The sequence below is a fragment of the Phalangium opilio genome, unplaced genomic scaffold, assembly GCF_054372755.1.
Source record: "Phalangium opilio isolate 3A_F unplaced genomic scaffold, DU_Popi_V2 ptg000089l_1, whole genome shotgun sequence".
In the NCBI taxonomy this organism is placed as follows: domain Eukaryota; kingdom Metazoa; phylum Arthropoda; class Arachnida; order Opiliones; family Phalangiidae; genus Phalangium; species Phalangium opilio.
In genome coordinates this window covers 4,254,049-4,278,491 of record NW_028324194.1, presented here as the reverse complement: position 1 = coordinate 4,278,491, position 24,443 = coordinate 4,254,049, and the positions used below count along the sequence as shown (strand labels likewise).

Below are 24,443 nucleotides of genomic sequence, written 5' to 3'. Positions count from 1 at the left end.
TTTCGTGAATTTTGTAATGGATTTCACGATTTCTTTACTGATTTTGTGATTTCGCTTCTGATTTCGTGATTTTTATGTTGATTTCGTGATTTTTATGTTGATTTCGTGATTTTTATGTTGATTTCGTGATTTCTTTGTTGATTTTGTGTTTTTTATCCTGATTTTATGATTTCTTTAATGATTTTGTGTTTTTTATCCTGATTTTATTTCCACAAGGAATTTATGGGCTTCCTCTCATCTCATTTCAACTGGTTTTTTCAATACTCGAAGCTCACCTCTCTTTATGGTTTTTGTGAACTCAATAGCTTATGACGCTCATCTCATATTTCGCTCTCAATTCAATACCAAATATCATCTCATTAAAATTTTAAGGCTTCTTTTTTTCTTTTCATTTATTTCTGGCGTTCTTCATATATTTTACCGCTCGACTCATTGTCAAAGCTCATATTAATGAGCTCTTTTCAAAGCTCATATTAATGAGCTCTTTTCAAAGCTCATCTCATCTCATTTTAAAATTGTAATCGTGTTGGTACTCTTCTCAATTAAAAATTTCGAACAGTATAACCGCCTGTTGTATCTCATTTATGAAATTCTCTATGTACCACCATTCATCTCATCTCATTTATGCAGGCCCGTAGCCAGAAAAGTTACGCAGAGGGGGCAGTATCTTTCTGTGAGGGGGCATGGCAAATGGAATTTTTTTTATAGAATAACATAATATCAAAATATCAGACAATAAATATTTCCGCAATATTTCATTATTGACACTCATTTAACATTTGAAAATCAAACTTTTTTAAAAAGTATAAAAAATAAATTGTTAATAAACAATTCTAAATCTAAACTTCTAGTCAGATCTTTTTCGTAGGCTAGGGAAGTTAAGTTTCACTTTCTTTCATGTGACATAGCTCGTCGTTAAAGTGAAAATACGCGAGTTTGGCAGGAAAAGCTTGCCTCGCGTCAAATGTAAGTCTGTATCCCGAGGGGTGGGTCATTCATGAAATCCCGTACGCTACCCGTGAAATCCAACTTAATGATTTCTTTAATGATTTTGTGATTTCGTTGCTGATTTCGGATTTTTTATTTGATTTCGAAATCAGCATTGATTTCGGATTTCTTAAGTTGGATTTCACGGGTAGCGTACGGGATTTCATGAATGACCCACCCCTCGGGATACAGACTTACATTTGACGCGAGGCAAGCTTTTCCTGCCAAACTCGCGTATTTTCACTTTAACGACGAGCTATGTCACATGAAAGAAAGTGAAACTTAACTTCCCTAGCCTACGAAAAAGATCTGACTAGAAGTTTAGATTTAGAATTGTTTATTAACAATTTATTTTTTATACTTTTTAAAAAAGTTTGATTTTCAAATGTTAAATGAGTGTCAATAATGAAATATTGCGGAAATATTTATTGTCTGATATTTTGATATTATGTTATTCTATAAAAAAAATTCCATTTGCCATGCCCCCTCACAGAAAGATACTGCCCCCTCTGCGTAACTTTTCTGGCTACGGGCCTGCATAAATGAGATGAGATGAATGGTGGTACATAGAGAATTTCATAAATGAGATACAACAGGCGGTTATACTGTTCGAAATTTTTAATTGAGAAGAGTACCAACACGATTACAATTTTAAAATGAGATGAGATGAGCTTTGAAAAGAGCTCATTAATATGAGCTTTGACAATGAGTCGAGCGGTAAAATATATGAAGAACGCCAGAAATAAATGAAAAGAAAAAAAGAAGCCTTAAAATTTTAATGAGATGATATTTGGTATTGAATTGAGAGCGAAATATGAGATGAGCGTCATAAGCTATTGAGTTCACAAAAACCATAAAAAGAGGTGAGCTTCGAGTATTGAAAAAACCAGTTGAAATGAGATGAGAGGAAGCCCATAAATTCCTTGTGGAAATGTGCCCAATAAATGAGAGCTGACGGACTTGGCTTATGGAAGAGCGGAGAGCACTGTGAGCTCGCCATATTTTTTTGTGTCAGTGTGAGGCGAGAGCTTTTGGTGCCATTTATTTACTAGAGTAATTGAGCAGAGAGCAGCGCCATCTTGGAGAACACGCACAAATTATTTTATGAGAGGAGAGGCTATGACAAATATATTGTAAAAGAAAGCGGAGAAGAGTAGCTACTCTTTTTCCCAAAACCAAAAGTGAGCGAGAGCTGAGAGCTCCTACTCTATGAGTAAATACTCGTGAGCGTGAGCGTGAGAAAATGAAAAATCGGGAAAATGCCCATCACTGGCTAAGAGTGGTGGCGCACTCTTGTAAAACTACTCCTTGGTTTGCTGGGTCTCATATTAGTTCGACCATAAGTTTATAAGATATGTTCCTTAAGTATGACGTCTCTACCTATACTTTGTAATGCTAGAGACTTACAGCTCGAGCTAGTTCGAGAACGACAAGCGAGAATTGAAGTACTAGGCATACACTCGGTCAATTCTGCAGTCCATCTTCCTATTTAGTTTGTACTAAGCCTTTCACAGCGCCTCACCAGGCGTCGCTTTATCTTTAATCTATGTTCTACGTCACTTCATGAAAAGCTCTCGGTAACCAGTGTCAAACTTATGAAACATTTCTTAACCCTCACTTCGAATTCGCAAGCATAGATTAAACATTTGTCATTTAATTCTTTGTATAAATCTTAAAATTCACCTGTTACTATGCAAGATATGATTTCATTTACGTCGATTTTAATCCGTCTATAAAAAGCACTTTTACCGTATAATTATACAGGTATGATGATTTTTGTATATCTATGAGTGCATATCCTGCTAAACGAATATTTTCACGCTAAGTTTAGATATTTATCATTTCCTGTTTCGTGTTAAATGAAAATCCAGCTGGAACTTCAGGAAATAATATCCTTTACACCGTTTCAATCGATGCATAATGCGTTAAACATCAAAGCATTTTAGAGTATGATAAATATTTATATTGCAACTGCTACAATGCTCATTTACCGTTCAATTCTCATGTTCTTAATCTTTTCCGCACTTAATAATTTTGTAGCTTTTTGCTTAGAAAATGAAACCGTGATTGTTCGCACTAATTTAGGCGACGTGGTTGGAAAATATCTCAAAGTATCAATTTCAATTGAAAACTCGGAGCAAAATGCCTACGTCAAAATATTTCAAGGAATTCCGTACGCTCAACCACCAATAGGAACATTGCGTTTCAAAGCACCCGTCGAAGTAACGCCCTGGAATGGAACCTTATTAGCATTGCAGCCGAAACAATATTGCATGCAGATACCCTTTTCTTATAATAACTACTCGTTAACCGAATCCGAATTATCTGAAGATTGTCTATATTTGACAATTTGGGTTCCGAGTGGAGATCAAAGAAATATGGCTGTTATGGCGTACGTTTTCGGTAGTGGTTTTCGTTTCGGCCCACATATCGATTACAATTTTGAGAAACTTTCTGCTATGAACAACGTTATTGTAGTTCTGATGAACTATAGACTTGGTGCATTTGGTATGTTATACTTGAAGGATGAGGAATGCCCAGGCAACATGGGATTGATGGACCAAGAAATGGCTTTCAAATGGATTCAGAAAAACATTGATAAATTTGGCGGAGACCCCGATAAAGTCACCATCGTGGGTCACAGTTCAGGATCAATGTCTGTGGAATATCATTTGCTAAACCCGAAGTCGAGACATTTGTACAAAAGGGCTATAATGATGAGCGGATTTATAACAAAAAATACAATGGCATCTTGCGCGTTCAAGACTCTAAATAACAGCTTGAAAATTGCGACCCAGGTCGGTTGTGCAAACAGTTCGCAAAACATCAAGTCGACCATGGAATGTCTGCGAATTATAGATAGTCGAGTTTTGGCCGAAGTTTCAATCGCGCATAAACTGTATCCTGTTTTGGATGAAAATTTAACCTTGGAAATGACATTAACTTTACCAAGCATGAAAGACAAGGACGTTATTATAGGACTGGTGTCAGACGATGGTGCATACACGGTGAGAACCAAACTTTATGAAGCAAATATGTCCGCCAATGATGTGTTCAATGCAGTAGCCGAGGGACTGTTTGGTAACATTAGTGGTGATACTTTACGCTCGATCAGATACTATTACAAAGATCATTGTAACCAAATTCAGCACTTTGAAGAAGACATTTTCGCATCCCGACTTGACACTGATGCTTCATTCATTTGTCCAATCTATGAACTGGCTGATATTTTAGCTAAAGCTGGGATTAGAACTTACCTCTATTACTGGACACACAGACCATTATTATCCGAATCACCAGTCTGGATTGATGCATCTCATGGTGACGAATTACAATTTTTACTCGGCAATGTAAACTTCTTGAAGGGAAATGAAGAAGTACAACTTTCCAACAGATTTATGCGATACTTTGGGAACTTTGTAAAACATGGGTAAGACTAACTAACAAGGCGAAGTTTCATCCCAATAATTTTAAAATGTGCTTTAAGGGCATTTATGTTTTTAAGGCTACCATAGCTGTTTATTATGCAAGTGTGGAAGCATTCATATCAGCAGTTATGAGCGGATCCCATAATAGCGGTTCTCACGACCACGGTTCCCCTAAAACGCAGTTTACCCGTTACGGCAGTTCCCTGTACAGGGGTTCTCGTAAACGCGGCGTACCGTTAAAGCAATTCCCAAAATAGCAGTACAATATACCGAGAAGTGAAAAACGATAGTCGTTTATGACGGTGTATAGGTTTGGTTATTTGAACTTAATTACGTCTGTATAAACTTGGTTACTTGCATGAAAAAAAGTCTTAGATGCGGCTGGGTGTTGTTATTTGAACCCCAGTAGTATTAGGGTCAATTTAGGTATTGTCATTCCAACCCGAATCAGGTCAGGAAATGTTAGGTTAGTTTGTCGTATGATGATCTTGTTTTACTTAATAGGTAAGGTAAAGTGTAGGGTTAAGAATTGTTCAAAACTCGCAAGCTATAAACTGCTATGTTCCAAAACAGCAGCCGCTATTTCTAAAACAGCAGTTTATGGAATCGCGGTTGCTTTTTCGGGAACTGTTCATACTCGTTAGAAAAGCTTCAATATATTTGTCAATCCTTAATTATTCTAATTACTTAAACACCGTTTGCGATTTAATGAAAGTATTGAAGTCGATAAACAAACTTTTCGAAGGCTGCTTTTTGGTCACCAGGACCACATTAATGCCAGAGCAGCCTTCGACCGCATTGTGTTGTTGTACACACTGAGTAAGTGCAAGTAGGTGACCTCAATGTAGAATCTAGATTTTTTCCCCGTGAGTTAAGATGTCAACCCTGGCGGAAAATCGTCCTCTTTGTGGAATTGGTCAATTTAATGAAAGAAATTAGGTTTCAAAAAAATTACTCATTGTGAACAATATATTGCATTAATCTTAATCTTTGTTAATTGTTACAATTTTTTTATGTGCACTTTTTGCAGAGATCCAAACTTGAACAGTATCCAAACAAACACCTTCAAGAAACCGGATGAAGTTAACTTTTTGACAACAGCTAATGAGATAGGTAGCAGAGAAACATTAGAGCCAGAACATTCATGGGAAATGTACACTTGGAATAACGAGCAAATATTGGATACTATAAAAAAGAGAAATCGGGTTGGTGTCTCATCTTACACGAAGTTTGACACAATAATGAACGCTTTAGAAACAATCGAGCCTTGGAAAAGAGTTTCCAGAGTGAAAAATACGGGGGACATTTTAATTACCAGTGTTTCTGAGTTAGAAAAGAACTTGATACAATTTAGACATATTCGATCCACGAAAGAGGAAGATAGTAGTCCAACATTTGACGAAAATGAAGACGTTACCGAGACGATTGAAGAGTGGCCCGTTTACACATTTGAAAAGAAGGAACGCATTGAGATTGATCTTCATTACTCTCGAAAGGCTGATGGAGCCCTACGAGAGGATCATTGCCACTTTTGGAATTACGACTTTCCACTAATTGCTGGCAAAATATGCAACTTGAAAAACAGTTACTTTAAGACTCATTCAGAATATTAAATATCTATTGCGATGAAACCTTCATTGTTAAATTTGTGTTAAAAGAAAATAAAGGCTTGTTATTAAATACTTTAATGACATTTTGGTTATAGTAAGAAATTCAAATTGCAATTGCCTATATAAATTCTATAGGCGTGTTTAAAATATTATTGCGCAAACTTTCGCAAGCCTCGTGAACGAATACAACACAAACAAAGTTCACGCCGCTCTAATAATAACAGCAGTATAGATAATCTTATTGACAAAATTGTAATGTACCATTTTATTCACTTATTTTTATTATCTTTATTTTTTTTCTACATATACATGGTCTTCCTTAATCTCGTGTTTATTTTGTGCCCTATGCTATTGTACTTATTGCTCTTGATTACTTTCGTGTTAATGTTTCTTATTTTTACATTTACATTTAATTTTCTTTTCTCCTTGACAATTTGTAACTATGTACGATGCCGACTATTGACAGAACAAAACCAGTTGATAAAGTACTATGGGGTCGATGGTGGCGACATCAATTTGGACGAATTTCTCAGGGCTCTTCTTTCGTTTGACAGACTATAGTTTTCTAAATTATAAACATTTTAGCTGAAGGAAAACAACTATATCAACAAAGAAACGTACTATTCATCTCCATTTTCGTCGCTACTACCATCCATTTATTCTCTTTAAATCTGTGTGGCGATTAGCTCCATATAATGTCTCTTTTTCTAACTAAATCTATCAATTTTTCTTTCTTTTCATCTAAAACTCTTTCATTTTCAGCTCGAATCAGTTACATATTTCGTTTATTAAGAATTTTTTTACCCATTTTTATATTCACTTTTAAAACTCGGAATAATTAGGCTTAAAACGTAGACTTTTAAGTCTCGCGCTGCACTTAATCACGCGCCAAAGTTTTCGACGTTCCTATTGGCTACGAAAAATATGACATCACAAACATTAAGCGAGAAAGAAAAATGCTTAGCGAGAATATCTAATTGAATCTGATCGGAGCGGGTAGCGATTTTTTTCCCCGCTCGCGGCTTTTACTCGCTCCCGCAAAAAATATCGCTTTAATGAAAACGGTTGCTCGAGGATTCATACCATTTACACCAGGAGGCCGGGCTAGCTGGAGTACAAAACCCCGTCTGCTTTTGTCCTCCAGGTAGCTTGGCCTTCTGGTGATAATGGTATGAATCCTCCATGTGTGAAAACTATCTATAGTCCAAGCAAAAGCTACCCAGATTGATAAGATCTTCGTCCCTTACTCCCAAATAATCTTTGAAATGGTATTGTGAATAGTTTTAACTAAAGAATATTTTAGACATCCTACTCAGTCTTTACACTTTATAGTAGTTCCATAATTTATGTACCTGGTAAATCGGTTCTTAAGGCGGAAGGATCTGAAGGAGCCGCGTTACCGAATTATTTTCCTCCGCGTAAAGGGTGATTCTTTCGTAGGAGCCTAGAGAATATCGTGTAGCTTCCCAGACACATGTTACGTACTTCATGGGAGTGGCAATGATGATAAGTCATCTGTGGCACAGAGCCTCTCCCAGAATACCTCGCGCACGCCCCTACCCTTCGGTAGGCGATTGTTGAAACCTGCCGCGTAGCGCCATAGTATCAGAACTAGCTTCTATCTTTAAGACAGAGGGGCGACCCTTACGATTTCGTACTGTACGACCCTACCTAACCGCTGAGGTTGCTGTGACGACTTCGGTGCTGTGGGAGGGGTTCGGTATGGGGATTACCACTCCATCCCTCTCTCCTTTAAGCTCAAAAGACAAGTAAAAACGTTTTCTAAAGACAGCCGGAAAAGGTAAGACTGTCGTTTTGCTTCCCCCTCCTCTCCGTCACGTCAATAACGACTTTTAAAAATAATAAATTAAACGATTCCCCGAGTTTTTTTATGATTTTTTTTTCGTGATTGAATAAATCCATGTTTTAACGTGAATTTTCAATCATTGAGAGGTTTTATGATAACCGCTCGCGTGTCATACAAGGAGTACACTAAAGGGAAGGCCTTCACGGTGGTGGTGTCTCGTATAATTTATTACCAGAGTGAGACTGGTTAAGACATAGAAACTTAATGGTAGATTATCAATTTATGTTATAAAAGGAACATAAGAACAACAAACAAGATGGTCTAGCCCATAATTAAGCCACATCGTTTACGTACTCTTGCTATCCCTACTACAATAAATATACTTCTAGTGAAATATCCCCTAATATACCGGTCAGAGGGACTAATTTTTCAATGGCTGCTTGACAAAGAGAATCAAATATCGCCAATGCCCGTTACTAATACTACTACTACCACTACTACTCAGGTAAAACTATTAGTCTCATCGATATCTTGTACTAAAAAGAAACCAAAAAATTTCCAAAGCGCGCTTCTAGAATTCTCGCCCGCTTGGACCGGTTCTACATCCATCCCATTCCTCTCTCTCTTAGAGCTAACTCAGCACGTCGGTATATTATATAGTTCCTTTTGCTTTTAAAAAATCCCCTCGATTTCTTTGAATTTCGAAATACAGGGGAGTGAGATGAAAAGCGTGAAAAATGTTGACGGGTGACAGGAATTTTAAAGGGAGTATTAAACCTCCAATTTAAACAAAGGCAATACTAAAATCCTCTCTCTCTAACTTTAAATATATCGAGCAAACGTAAACCACAATTCACAAAGCTTAACCTTACCTGTACAATTAAATGCAATGCTTAAACATACTATTATAATCCCCATTCTTTTAAAATACACGAACGAAAAATATCACCTCACCACAATTCTCTCACATTCACTCTCCCTCCCTTCAATGACGAACGAAAGATTTTATACTCTCTAAGGCATAAAATAACTATTTCTTCGGTTAGCTCTGACATAACCATTTCTTTGGGTAACTCTGACCACATTCCAAATCGCGAAAAACCACCACACCCACCACAGGCTCGCGGGACAAACTAATAGGCTCATCGTATATATACGATGTGGCTAAAAACTGGGAAAAATGAATTCAGTAATAATGTCATGAATATTTCAATGTAGTGATGAAGTCGAAATTATTCATAAATGAACTTGGCTTAAGCGATAGCATATTCATTGAGATATATGAACATCCTCAAGTCTCAACGGGGTTTCGAAAACTTCGGTAGCTGAATAGCAAATTTCAGGTAAAAGTAGAATCCAAAAGGAAAAAAAATTACCATTTTATCTGCCTTAAAAAAAACTAACGAATGAACATGCATTCAGGGTAGAATTGGTGTATATTCATGAACCAATTCCTAGAATCCAAAAGGAAAAAAAAGGTACCATTTCTTGGAATCCAAAAGGAAAAAAAAGGTACCATTTCTTGGAATCCAAAAGGAAAAAAAAGGTACCATTTCTTGGAATCCAAAAGGAAAAAAATTACCATTTCTTGGAATCCAAAAGAAATAACCATTTCTTCGGTTAGCTCTGACATAACCATTTCTTTGGGTAACTCTGACCATATTCCAAATGACGAAAAACTACTACCACCACAGGCTCGCGGGACAAACTAATAGCCCCATCGTATTATACGATGTGGCTAAAAATACGACGCTCAAGTTAGCGGTTCTTTGCTATTCTCGACATTTCCGTCAGCTATGTATCAAAACACATCAAGTCACAAGGCAATACTATTATCTTCCCTTAGTAACAATTAATTGATTAAAACTCTTTTCAGTTGGGTTATGCTTTTGCCATTTATCTGACAGTGATAAGCTGTACATATACCCTGCCTATTGAAGTTTAATCCAACTTTTATCAATTTAAAGGTATTTTTACTATACGTCAGGTGAGATTATATTGCACAAAGATTAGAAATTTTCCAAGTTGATAAGACATTTCAAGATTAAACTAGTGCAGTTAAAATCATCCAGTTAGTTCCGCACAAAGAATATTTGGTTAAACTGGTTAAAATTAGTTTAATTGGATTAAAATTGTGTAGTTATAGATCGTTTAGTCGAAATCGTGCAAAGATAGTTCAAAATTACTATGGAGTACATTTAGTCTTATTTGAACGCGTGATTTTCAACGTTCTGGACATATTTCGTGCCAAGGCTTGGCCAATTTTTTCCTATATCAAAAGAATGTTTTACTTTAATGATTGTCTAGGATCTTAACCAATAGAATTTTGATTCCATTGTGACGGATGAAGAATTTGGATCGAAAAGCGCCATGTGACGTGAGTAGTTTGAATTCTTTTTAAATTGATGCATCCATTTTACTTTTAGTTTTGCTTCCAATGAATTTGCATAATTTTTGCAGTGTAAAATTATTACTTTAGCTCTCTCGGCGAAGTATTCGAGTTTTTGGTAGAAACAAAATTTATCCGATGGCAGGTAGGATATTTTATAAAAGCTCAGATAGTATTACCATGGTCCTTCAATCTAGATGGTCGTATTGCAAAAGTGTTAGCCATGCCAGCGGTGGGAGTTGAAAGTTTTCTTCACTAAGAATTAAAGTAGATATCTTGAATTGCTGAATGAGATAATTATAATAATATTGTAAATTTTACTGTTCGTGTTTATTTTTTATGCATTTCATTTAATATTTTATTTTGTAATCCTTGGAAGCCTCATTTTAACTAGAAATTGTCTTTAGTATTGGTACCCTGGAAATCGCAAAGGACATTCTTCGCTATACATGTATATAGGACCGGATCAGTATGGAAGTTTTTTGTAGAGATGCTCATGTCACTTTAGGCATGTTTAATCACTCATTTATAAAAATACCAATTTGCCTAAAATTGCTTCTATTTAAAAAAACTATTTCTTCACAAAGTTTCACTGTTTTATCAAAAAATGCACTATTAAATCGGAAGACCTTAAATTACGAGACTCTTTCGCTTGGAGCAGTGTTTTTCTCGGTTTTCACTGGGCGATTTTCGAGCATTTTTCGGAAAGTTTCGCATCGTAAATAGTTACGGAATGGTAGGTATACAGTTTTTTGCAAAAGCTGGAGAACTACATCCATTTTGGGTTTCAACAGGGTTTCTTATATAGATTCTCTTTGCTATGACCATCCAGATTAAATGACCATGGTACTATGTTAATATTATAGAATATTAAACCTGGTTTTCTAATACGCGTTGGATTTAGACGCGGGAATTCCCATATCACCATACTGTGACAAATTAACGTGTGACGCGACTTTAGAACTAAGCAACAATGACTTTCTTAATACCCTCAAATCTGGAACGAGAAAAGAAACAAGGACTAAAGAAAATCAACTGGACAGCGTTACCGTTTTCCTGGATCCTTACATTCTCGCGCAATTCGCTAACAGCGCTTACAAAGACGAATTTCCTCATGAAAAAGAGGAAAATGAAACTGAAGATGAATACGGGAAACGTTTGAAACTACTTCAAGGTTGGAAACTTCTTACAACGGCAAGAAACAAGGCGTTCTGGGAGAAGATTTGGGGATATTTCGGCGCTGCATTTTTACATCCAGTGCGCCGCAGAATAGTCATAGCCCATAGGGGAACCGATATCAAAAATTTCGACGCGCTAAGAGCCGATATAAAGGGAATCCTTGGGAATAATTATGTCAAACAGATGAACGCCGCTTGCACATTTACGCACAAAGTTTACGAAGCTTTGCGTCTAGTCGAGAAAGAATGCAACGTCAAATTTCAAATTTATTTCACTGGACATTCACTGGGTGGATGGTTAGCCCAAGTCACGACATTTTCCCTCAAGCACCTGAAGTTGGGAGGAAACGTTTTCTTTAAAATTTCCAACCAAGATGATCTCGACGCGACTTACCACGCACACACTGTGGTATTTGATAGCCCAGGTTGCAGAAACATGTTGTTACAAATGCAAAAAGATTTCGAAGTGCGATGTTCTGGAAAAACGAGCGACGTGGATAGCCTGGACATAACAACCTATCTCTCATCACCGAATTTCGTCAACTGTTGTAATTTGCACGTTGGAAAATTGTACCGAATTTTTCCAGAAATTGACAGCGACACTTCTGTATCGTACACATTAAATTCTCATGGTCTTGAAGGAATTTTGAGAGCATTGGAAAATCCTTCATCACTCGATATTAAGGAAGTAGTCGATTGGCCTGAAATTCAAGTCGATTTGTGGCCATCTTTAAAATTTTGGAAAGGGTCATTTTTGGGGAACGAATATGCCAGTTTTTTCGATTGGGCCAAAAAAATCAATAAATACGATCCAAAACCAGAAGATATGACGATATCTTTAAGAAATACCGATTCAACAGATTCGGAAGTTCAAAAACTGATAACAGTTCGCTACCAAACAAAACCTTACCAAAAAAATGAATGCCACACTAGCGTTTTCACTGATTTGGAATTCAAGTTTTTGCAGCGTTTCCAGCAATTGAAAATAATCCCGAATAGAATTTTTGACAAGCATGAATTTTCGGATGAACTTCAAGAGAAGATAACTCTTAAATTGCAAACATTGCACCTTCAAGATGACATCGTTACTTGCGATAACGATTCGGATATCCGTCAACTTGTGCCATACGTTAAATGCTTGCTTAGACTTTACCCTGGTTTAAATAAGCAAGCCGAAGAAGCCTTAACCCATTTTGAAGTTAGGAAACAAATTTACCAAGACATAACCCGAAAATACCGAAACCAAGTCAAGAATTTAACGATATTAATAGATAAAGATTCAAAAGTTTCTTGGAGTGATTTGACGGAATTTTTCCAAAGTGAATCTAACCAAGTTTGCCAAATACAGGCTGAGTACGGAACCGATATCGCTATGGCAAAGGCCCTGACAACGATTCCAAATTCGCAAAGAGATTGTTTAATTTTAGCTTTTGAATTGCAAAGTATATTATTAACAACGGAAATATATTTCAATTTGAAGGAATTTTTAAAACATGAAAAATTGGAAGAAACCATAATATTAATCGAATGCGCTGGAGAATTGCGCTCGAATCCCGAACACCTGAAATTTCTACGAGGTTTGCGAGACGAAATTAGACTAAAATCTAAAGTTAAATTAGTTTTAATAACGGATGGAAATAGGCACGATTTAAATACAGATCGCGTGATAAAACATGATGGAATCACGTGGCGCGAGTTGACCAATGAAGCTCAAGAATGTCTATTCAAGAAAAACGTAATCAAGTTGCAAGGGAAAGAAAAATTGAATTTAGAACATTTTTTTCAACAAGACGACGTAAGTCAACTTGAAGTTCTGGATCCATTAACTCTGGTTAAATTGATGAAAAATGAAGTCATCACTGTCGGAAAAGAGTTGGAGAGTTTGGGTGACGTCATGGATTATTACGTTTCACGAAGCTTCGAAATAAAAACTTTTATTAATGAGAAAATATTAGAAAACGTATCCTCTGAAGACTTAATAGCTGTGAGCGATCCAAATAAACCAAACACGGTTCATATAACGAATGAGGATGATTTCCGACGTTTATGGCAAGAAAATCCAACTAAAAACATTCATTGGCTAAAGTATGACGCAAATTCTAAATTATTTTGGTACAAATCACGTGGTAAACTGGATTATTTACGTCAATACGTTGAGAAACATGACTGTTATCAAGTTTCTGAAGAAACCTTATTAGATGAATTTAACCAAACATTGATCATTTCCGACACTCCCGGTATGGGAAAAACCACCCTGCTTTCCGTATTGGGCCAAAAAATCAAATCTAAATATCCTGCTTATTGGGTTATTAGAGTCAATTTAAACGCTTGCGCAAAGGCTTTGGAATTTACACAAGATAACGAAGTTTCCATTGAAAGTCCGAAAGAGTTATCGAACTTTATGCTTAAAAATATCTTGGCTTGCAGCGAAAGCACCAGTTTAAAAACTCCATTCGAAGAAAAGTGTTTTGAATACTCGTTAACCAATTGCGGAGGATTGGTGCTAATTTTCGATGGATTTGACGAAATTAGCCCGAGTTACGAATGCACCGTTATAACAATGCTAGAGGCCTTGACAACAACTCGTGTTGAGAAAATCATAATATCAACTAGACCATATACCAAAGAACAGTTGGAAAATTGTTCGAGCAGTTGGGCCTGTAAAATGGTGCCATTTTCCAAACAAGATCAAGAAAACTTCATAGTTAATTTTCTGCACAAAGAAATTAATGCCTTGAAAATTTCAATTCCAGAAACGAACGGAGGTTTGAAGGAATATGCCGTAAAATCAATTGAAGCTTTATCCAAATCCATAAACGATAACGAAAGGCAACTTATGGGCGTCCCATTGCAATGCAGATTGTTAGCTTCATATATGCTCCGTAGAATTTCAAACGGGCAATACGAAATTATTGGCAAGGTGTCTTTACTGGATTTTTATAAGGATTTCGTCGAAGGTAAAACAGAAATTTACTTTCGCGAAAAATGGTGCCCTCAGGACGGTAACGTCAACGAAATCCTTGGGAAAAAAATTACCAAAAATGAAATACTTAAACAGCACAGGCAATACGCTCTCGAACTTTTATTGTCAAAAAGCGTGATGGAAGAATTAAATTACCCTGAACAAGAGAACGAAGAAGGAGGATTTGAGATTTTACCTTTAAAGGTGGGAGTAGTTAATAAAGTCGGAGAAAATGTGACGTTCATACATCGAACCTTCGCCGAATACTTCTTACTGGACTACCTATTACATCTTGCTAAAATTCATAAAGTGAATAGAGAGAGATTGTCAATTTTGACACGAGAAATTATGTTAAAAGAAGAGTTTGCGGTAGTTCGAACTTTCCTCGATGTGCTCATTCGAAATGGTCAAAACTACAATGAAACTGAGAAGATTTTACAAACTTACGTCGAATTCTTAGCTACCAACTATCCCGAAAATCAGTCGGCGTGCTACAACACCTCGAAAGAAACCGTGTTGCACGTATTACTCCGCGAAAAGAAACTTCATTTACTCAGCGACTTGATCGACATTTTATCGAAATTCGAACCAAGTCAAGGCAAAGATAAACAAAGATTGTTACTGTCTTTAGTTCAGTATCGAGAAAGACTTAACGAAGAAGTTAGTCGATGGTCTTCGGACGGCTCCGCTGGATTATTTTCGCCGTTGTACTTGGCTTGCCGATTTGGGTATACTGAAATCGTCGAAAAACTACTCAAAGCCGGAAGTGACGTCAATGCATTAGAGTCTGACAAGTGGAGTCCACTGTACGCAGCATGCAACTTCAGTCCAACGGAGATTGATGAGTATATACTTTTAAATGGTGCCGAAGTTGAAACAGGTGAGTTTTATTATTTTATTTGTTTCTGCTTTTGCATAGATGCATTGGCAAAACGGACCGTTAACAAAGAGCTTAAGAAATTACCGAAAACAAAACCGTAAAAAGTACAAAAATGTGTATCGCCCTTGTAGTTTTGCATTTTTATTTACTATAGTAAATATCATACGAACTTCTAAAAATTAAACCAATTGTAAATAAAATTTGAAAATCAAGGTAATTTTCTACTCTCTAAACTTATAAGCTCTCATGCGTTTTCGTGCCAATGCGATATCTGTCAATTCCCTAAACTCTGATATAGAGTAATGTCAGTTCTACGTATGCAAACGTCATAGGCTTCTATCTCTTAGCTCAGTGTCATCCCCCTACTAGGCGCGTACAGTATCCGCTCTTACAAAAGCGCGCCTAGAGGGAGGGATACACCGTCTACTCCCCTCTCTATCGACACTACTCTATATTGTAAACCCAAAGTCTAATATCCAATTTTAATTATATTTTTGAAATTCATAATGCGGATATTCTGTCCTATTGAAAAGTATTAAGACTAAACTAAGTTTTCTACTCTTTGCTTACACAAATTGTTAATTTCCTGATGCATAAAGACAAAAATACTAGAAAAGACACAGGGAATCTTTATGGTAGCGCCATGAAACTTAAAAATAAGAATCAAAAACGCCAAGCATCGTGAGCCCTTACCATTTTTAAGAACTTTTGACGGGAAAAGAAAGATTGTCAGTGTCAGTTCTACAGGGTTTTACAAAAAGATGTGTCACAAATTCAGGGGCGCATTCTACGGGTCAAAACAAGACTAAGTCACCAAAGAACTATGGTCCAAAACTGAACACCCGCGGAGATACGGGCCATCAAAGTATCACGTAAAATGCGATGAATTTTCCCTTCAAGTGAAGCGACGAATATGGCTTGACCATATTGTTTTCAATTAATTGTCATAATTAAAACGATGGCCCATTCAACTTCTTTGTCAAGCCAACGAGTAAAGCGCTTTTACGTGTAAGCAAGAGCGCCTAGTTATTGGAAAGATGTCGTGACAACGGCATGAACCTAGTAAAACCGGCGTTTTTAACCAGACCCTATCTCGCATGTCTGTCATTGAACCCTTGTGGAAGTTACGTTTGCCATCGAACATTCGTGGATATCTGTGTCGTGGGACATTCTTCTAAGACAGATTCACTATCGGCCACGTATGCAATAAATGACGCATACGGCGACAAACGACCAATGATATTTCTCACGTGATTGTAATACTGTATGACGCGTAATCCTTCGAAAAGTAGTCGCTTAAGTACATTGCTGCTAGTAATGATTGTTAACTACACCTGCTAGATCAAATGTCAACTGGGCCATCGTTTTAATGAATGAAAAACCAAGCCACTCAGCAACTACAGCGATCTGAAAACGCCGTTGTAGCTTTAGACCAAATTAAAACACTTTACCAAATTAAATGTTTCATTTTTTGGTCTAAAATGCTTTTAGCTCTGCCCCCAGAATCGATCGTTTCTTAAATATCGAATCTTTTTCAATTATGACCAATTAATTGAAAACAATATGGTCAAGCCATATTCGCCGCTTCACTTGAAGGGAAAATTCATCGCATTTTACGTGATACTTTGATGGCCCGTATCTCCGCGGGTGTTCAGTTTTGGACCATAGTTCTTTGGTAACTTAGTCTTGTTTTGACCCGTAGAATGCGCCCCTGAATTTGTGACACAATTTTTTGTAACACCCTGTATTTTCCCTTGGAAGCATAAGAAATTATCGAAATGTTTTGAAATCATAATTTTTATGCAGGTTGCGCTTCAATGCAAACAGCCTCCACAAACCAAACCGCTGAAATAGTACAACTTTTAATCAATGCCGGTGCAGATGTTAACCGCAGTGGATCAAGCGAAGATAGAACACCATTACACTTGGTCTCCGAGAAAGGCCACCTCATTCTCGCTATAATTTTAATAAAAAATCGAGCTCTCGTCAATGCCTTAGACCGAAAGAACTTTACTCCATTGCATATCGCGTGCAAAAGAAACAATTTGGAGATCGTTAGATTCTTATTGGATAACGGTGCCCATTATGAAACCGTCACCGGAAATGATCCTCCATCAAGTCATACTGAAACGCCATTGAGCCTTGCCGCTCGTATGGGCCACATTCAAATAGTGAAATTGTTACTACAACGCGGTGATAATCACGAGCTGAAGGATAAGAAGGGTCAAACGCCAATACACCTCGCTGCTGATCAGGGCCACGTTGAAGTCGTGAAATTGTTACTAGAAAGCGGCGCTAAATGCGAGTCGAAGGATAAAAATGACTGTACGCCAATGCACCTCGCCGCCGATCAGGGCCACGTTGAAGTCGTGGAATTGTTACTAGAAGGCGGCGCTAATTTCGAGTTAAAGGATAACGATGATCAAACCCCAATGCACCTCGCCGCTGATCAGGGCCACGTTGAAGTCGTGGAATTGTTACTAGAACGCGGTGCTAATTTCGAGTTAAAGGATAACGATGATCAAACCCCAATGCACCTCGCCGCTGATCAGGGTCACGTTGAAGTCGTGGAATTGTTACTAGAACGCGGTGCTAATTTCGAGTTAAAAGATAACGATGATAAAACCCCAATGCACCTCGCCGCTGATCAGGGCCACGTTGAAGTCGTGGAATTGTTACTAGAACGCGGTGCTAATTTTGAGTTAAAGGATAACGATGATCAAACCCCAATGCACCTCGCCGCTGATCAGGGTCACGTTGAAGTCGTGGAATTGTTACTAGAACGCGGTGCTAATTTCGAGTTAAAGAATAACGATGATCAAACCCCATTGCACCTCGCTGCTGATCAGGGCCACGTGGAAGTCGTGAAATTGTTACTACAACGCGGCGCTAATTACGAGTTAAAGGATGAAAATGACTATACGCCTATGCACCTTGCCTATAAGAAAGGCCACACTGAAATAGTGAATTTGTTTCAGGAAAATCGCGCTAATGACGGGCTGAAGTATAAGGAGAATCAAACGCCAATGCACCTTGCCGCTTTGAATGGAAAAATTGAAGTGGTGAAATTGTTACTAGAACGCGGCGCTAATTACGAGTTAAAGGATAAAAATGATAGTACGCCAATGCACCTCGCCGCTGATAATGGTTTCCTTGAAGTCTTGATATTGTTAAAAAAACGCGGCGCTAATCACGAGTTAAGGGATAAGAATGAGCGAACGCCAATGCACCTTGCCGCTTTTCAAGGCCACGTAGAAGTCGTGAAATGGTTACTAGAACTCGGCGCTAATTACGAGTTAAAGGATAAAAATGACCGTACGCCAATGCACCTAGCTGCTGTTAATGGTCGCATAGAGGTCTTGAAATTGTTACTAGAACGCGGCGCTATTTACGAGTTAAAGGATAAATATGAATTGACGCCAATGCACCTCGCTGCTGAGAATGGACATGTTGAAGTCGTGAAAATGTTAATAGAACGCGGCGCTAATTACGAGTTAAAGGATAAAAATTATAGTACGCCAATGCACTTTGCCGCTTTTAATGGACATGTTGAAGTCGTGAAATTGTTACTAGAAACCGGCGCTAATTACGAGTTAAAGGATAACTATGATCAAACCCCAATGCACCTCGCCGCTGATCAGGGCCACGTTGAAGTCGTGGAATTGTTACTAGAACGCGGCGCTAATTTCGAGTTAAAGGATAACGATGATCAAACCCCAATGCACCTCGCCGCTGATCGGGGCCACGTTGAAGTCGTGGAATTGTTACTAGAAGGCGGCGCTAAATACGAGTTAAAGGATAAAGATGATCAAACCCCAATGCACCTCGCGGCTCATCAGGGCCACGTGGAAGTCGTGAAATTGTTACTAGAACGCGGCGCTAATTACGAGTTAAAGGATGAAAATGACTATACGCCTATGCACCTCGCCGCTGATCAGGGCCACGATGAAGTCGTGGAATTGTTACTAGAAGGCGGCGCTAATTACGAGTTAAAGGATAACTATGATCAAACCCCAATGCACCTCGCCGCTGATCAGGGCCACGTTGAAGTCGTGGAATTGTTACTAGAACGCGGCGCTAATTTCGAGTTAAAGGATAACGATGATCAAACCCCAATGCACCTCGCCGCTCATCAGGGCCACGTTGAAGTCGTGGAATTGTTACTAGAACGCGGCGCTAATTTCGAGTTAAAGGATAACGATGATCAAACCCCAATGCACCTCGCCGCTGATCAGGGCCACGTTGAAGTCGTGGAATTGTTACTAGAAGGCGGCGCTAAATACGAGTTAAAGGATAAAGATGATCAAACCCCAATGCACCTCGCGGCTCATCAGGGCCACGTGGAAGTCGTGAAATTGTTACTAGAACGCGGCGCTAATTACGAGTTAAAGGATGAAAATGACTATACGCCTATGCACCTCGCCGCTGATCAGGGCCACGATGAAGTCGTGGAATTGTTACTAGAAGGCGGCGCTAATTACGAGTTAAAGGATAACTATGATCAAACCCCAATGCACCTCGCCGCTGATCAGGGCCACGTTGAAGTCGTGGAATTGTTACTAGAACGCGGCGCTAATTTCGAGTTAAAGGATAACGATGATCAAACCCCAATGCACCTCGCCGCTCATCAGGGCCACGTTGAAGTCGTGGAATTGTTACTAGAAGGCGGCGCTAATTTCGAGTTAAAGGATAACTATGATCAAACCCCTATGCACCTCGCCGCTCATCAGGGCCACGTTGAAGTCGTGAAATTGTTACTAGAAGGCGGCGCTAATTACGAGTTAAAGGATAACGACGATATAACCCCAATGCACCTCGCCGCTGATCAGGGCCACGATGAAGTCGTGGAATTGTTACTAGAAGGCGGCGCTAATTACGAGTTAAAGGATAACTATGATCAAACCCCAATGCACCTCGCCGCTGATCAGGGCCACGTTGAAGTCGTGGAATTGTTACTAGAACGCGGCGCTAATTTCGAGTTAAAGGATAACGATGATCAAACCCCAATGCACCTCGCCGCTCATCAGGGCCACGTTGAAGTCGTGGAATTGTTACTAGAAGGCGGCGCTAATTACGAGTTAAAGGATAACTATGATCAAACCCCAATGCACCTCGCCGCTCATCAGGGCCACGTGGAAGTCGTGAAATTGTTACTAGAACGCGGCGCTAATTACGGTTCAAAGGATAAAAATGACTGTACGCCAATGCACGTCGCCGCTGATCAGGGCCACCTGGAAGTCGTGAAATTGTTACTGGAACACGGCGCTAATCACGAGTTAAGGAATATAGATGGTGAAACACCAATGTTTCTTGCAGCTAAAAAAGACCACGTTGATATCGTTAAAATTTTACAAGAACAAATCGCTACCCATTTTAAGAAATTTGCATCGATGGTTGACTAAAATAGAATAATAAGAGTCAAAAGTTGAAACACATTGTAATAACAAAGTTAATTATTTAGAAGCATTGCAAAAATTCTTTCCGTTCCAAATTTGAAGTGATTTTCTCGTGTTTACTCTAAAATAATTGTCAACTATTTTGTAGATTGCGGGTTTTTAAATTTTAACTAAACAGCCATTAATGTGTTGAAAACTAGCTTTGGTGCATATCCGATATGGTTTTATGTTAATTAAATCTAAATCGGAAATTAAGCTATAATTGTCCCGTGTATGATTTATAAACGGAGAAATATCTTTCAAAACGACTAAAGTAATAATTTAAATTGAGTTAAAATTAAGTTTATTTTTTTCCAATTTATCGTTTCATATGACCAGAAGTAAGATAAGGGACCAGACGTATCGAGGTAACCGAAATCTTCACTTTGCGAAAGTGAATATTCTTGATAACGCACCAACGGTTGGCCCTCTGGTAGCGGTTTCTGAATTTTCCCTCCAAAACGTGAGACGCTCACGGCGGTAGAGGGCCGAACTAGATTCAAGCACCCGCGTCCGTGTTCCGCGGCTTTAGGTTGAGGGGAAGGGGGTAGGAATTTTTTTTGGAACTAGACCAATTTTTTTCTCTCTAGTGTAGGCGCCATGGAAGCGGCATAAAATCCTCAAACTTGTTCACTAGTGCCAGGATCTATTACCATTGCTAGAGCTCTTTACTTCCAGTCCCTTATCTTACTTCTGTTATGACAGATGTTTGTGTATTTGATATCCTATTTACTTTGAAATTTTATGAATATTTTCGTTATCCTCGCATGGAACCGAATTCCCATTCAACCGAAATACGTCAAGTATTTTCCAAGCTAGCGGAATAACGGTTTTTAATCAATGAAATTTTGTAATAATCCCATTGATCCGAAAATATAATAATTATTTTCGAATCAATGGGATATATTTACTAATTACATTGATGTGATACGAACGATAGTGCTGTTCTCCTGTTTATTAAAGCCTGTATGATGTTCTTTCTTTTGAGCATGATCAATGTTTTAGGCGACACTGGGAACAAAAGTAAACGAAATATGATTGCTTCTGTTTTTGATTTAAGTTTGGTTAGGTTATACAAGGCTACGCTAAGAGTTAAAAAATGTAAAAACCACTTTAATTACACAATAAAAATATCAACGTATTAAAACGCGTGACGACTTGTTTCGCCTCACTTCGAAGGAATCTTCAGATCTTCGCCCGTATCCATTTTCGATTCCGTTCCCTCCCCCCTGTCGATTGTAAACCCGTCCGATTTGTTTCTGCGCCAAACTTCACCGAGATAACTACCTGGGCCACTATCTCTATTATATAAAAAAGACTTGGTTTGCCCAAGCCTTAAAAACAAAACGATAAGAGTTTTTCCAGTTGTCTGAAGCGCACATATTATTTTTCTATTGAATTTTAAAGACAATCCGTATTTTACTACTCTTTAGAATTTAATTCAATCACCTGATTTTACTGCTAATGGATTAGTTTCCTATAAATTAATTGAAATAAAAAATTACTTATCTCAGATTTTTCAAGAACGATTCCATTTTCGTGAAACATTTTATCGTGAATTTTTCTCTTTTCAAGGGAGAACGTACTTTAATTTTCAAATAATACTCTCATTAATAATGTATTATATGCGGTCTTTTCGAATACAAAGGGGGCTGTTATCACCTTTCTTATATTTGATGAAGGGGTTCGTTTCTTCTTTAGGCACAGTCACAATTATTGAACTGTGTATATCAGTACTTGTGGGGAAGATTTTAGAAGTGTTGGTTGAGTTGCTGTTTAGTTCACAACATCATGAAAACTTGATGTGTTTAAAACTTTTTGAAATGAAAATTCTCCGAAATTAAAAAAGAAAGTGTTAATTTGATTAAATTTACACAATATCCCTCAACATAATAAATGCATGATAAAATGTTTCAGGAAAATGGAGTTGTTGTTGAAAAATCTGAGATAAGTAATTTTTTATTTCAATTAATTTATAGGAAACTAATCCATTAGCAGTAAAATCAGGTGATTGAATTAAATTCTAAAGAGTAGTAAAATACGGATTGTCTTTAAAATTCAATAGAAAAATAATATCTGCGCTTCAGACAACTGGAAAAACTCTTATCGTTTTGTTTTTAAGGCTTGGGCAAACCAAGTCTTTTTTATATAATATCTGTTCCTTCAGCCTTAATTTGTATTAATATATTATAAAAATAATTATATGATTGTCAAACGTCACTAATTCGATGTTCCAGTAAGATGTTCATGAGCATATTGGCTCACTCCAAGTGCCTCTCATTATTTTATGGGAAAGATTAAAATTTTAAATCATTTGGCAGGGGAGTGGTAAATTAATTCACAATTGGTAGGCGGGTGGTAAATTAATTCACCATAGATAGGCGGGTGGTAACTTATTTCATATGAAAAGGCGGTTAGTGACTCAATTAAGTTTAGTTGACCTTTTTGTATAGATTTAAAAAAAAGTTATGTCTAAACCACGCGCCAGCACGCGCACATTTCATTGAAAATTTGTTACTTAAGAATTTTCCCTTATATATACTAAGATTCTTCATCAAAAATGGACAACGAGCTTTCCAAGACTCGAACCTGCAATGTTTTGCCTCGAATGCAAACGCGTTATCCATTACGCCACAAGCCCGTAATTCGTAACAAAAAATTATCTAAACATTGTATTTATAGGATTATTTCATTTAAGTTGAATAAAAGATCTGTAAAAATAAACAACGAGCTTGCCAGGACTCGAACCTGCAATCTTCTGCTTCATAGGCAGACGCGTCATCCTATGCGCCACAAACCCGATGGAGGCTGAATAAAATGCTATGCAAACAGTGTAATATATTTAACGGTTTTACCATGATTTATAAATTATTTAAAATAAAATACTTAGACTTAATTGTTCTTAATCAAACTTCAGAAGTTCAACATTTAATTCAAACATTGATAATTCAAAAGTGTTCCGAACCTTAACTTCGCAGTAGTTTCTGAGTTATTCGATGGAGTGGACCACCAAAAATCCCATGCTTTTTCTATGGGACGCTAAGCCTAAAATCTGTGAATTATTTCTTTAACATTACGGGAGGGTGTGGGTTCTTATCTAGAAGGGCCTACCGGCCCTCTAGAATTCAAGCTAGTTTTTGTTTCTGTTTTTTAATTATTTGTAGGGATTATCTTAAAATAAGCTTAAAATAATTATCTACTATCGCGATAGATTTGGCGTTTTCAAACAGAACAGAAAGGTAAATTTTCTTGCTTATATATTCGGCCAGCGCTGATGAATAGAACTTGTTATTTTTAATGTAATTTTTATGTCCATTGAAACGAAAACGGAGGTTACGTTTGGATTGTCCAATGTATGATTTGCCACATGAGCACGGAATTTCATATACTCCATGTTTGTCCAAGAGGCTTATTTTTTCGTAAGGGAGCCAAGAGTTACCTGGTAATAAGGTTTGAAAATGGGTCTATAGTTATTGTTACTAAAACGATTGCCAATACGTTGAATAAGGGGCCACTATATGGGATAATGGGATTTATCTATAAGTACTTCTGGCAATGGAAGGCAATTATTAGATTCTATTTCTAGTGTAAACTGTATATCCTGATCTATTGAGTTAAAGAATTTGAGAAAAATAGGTAAATTGGCTTTCGTGTGTGACCATTTGGCTCTGATGTCATCAACGTATCGTTTCCAGAAGGTAATAGGAAAAGGAGAGGTGTAAATAGCGAGAGATTCTAGTTTATTCATATAAATGTCACAGAGTAGC

At 37.6% G+C, this 24,443-nt stretch overlaps 3 protein-coding genes across 3 annotated transcripts; all 3 read left to right on the top strand.

Annotated features, from left to right (window-relative positions):
- The first annotated feature begins 2,600 nt into the window (after nt 1–2,600).
- On the top strand, nt 2,601–6,038 carry LOC149647089 (cholinesterase 1-like). Its single transcript, XM_089849695.1, has 4 exons — nt 2,601–2,751; nt 2,819–2,934; nt 3,028–4,417; nt 5,446–6,038. The coding sequence occupies exons 3-4, from the start codon at nt 3,261–3,263 to the stop codon at nt 6,026–6,028; spliced, it is 1,740 nt and encodes a 579-aa protein (XP_089705821.1). The 5' UTR covers nt 2,601–2,751; nt 2,819–2,934; nt 3,028–3,260; the 3' UTR covers nt 6,029–6,038.
- Nucleotides 6,039–19,497: 13,459 nt separating this feature from the next.
- LOC149647088 (uncharacterized) lies at nt 19,498–19,990 on the top strand. Its single transcript, XM_089850277.1, has 2 exons — nt 19,498–19,922; nt 19,972–19,990. The coding sequence occupies exons 1-2, from the start codon at nt 19,555–19,557 to the stop codon at nt 19,988–19,990; spliced, it is 387 nt and encodes a 128-aa protein (XP_089706403.1). The 5' UTR covers nt 19,498–19,554.
- A 59-nt stretch (nt 19,991–20,049) lies between these two features.
- Nucleotides 20,050–20,643, top strand: LOC149647087 (uncharacterized). The gene has a single exon (XM_089850276.1). The coding sequence runs from the start codon at nt 20,050–20,052 to the stop codon at nt 20,641–20,643; it is 594 nt and encodes a 197-aa protein (XP_089706402.1).
- Nucleotides 20,644–24,443: the final 3,800 nt, after the last annotated feature.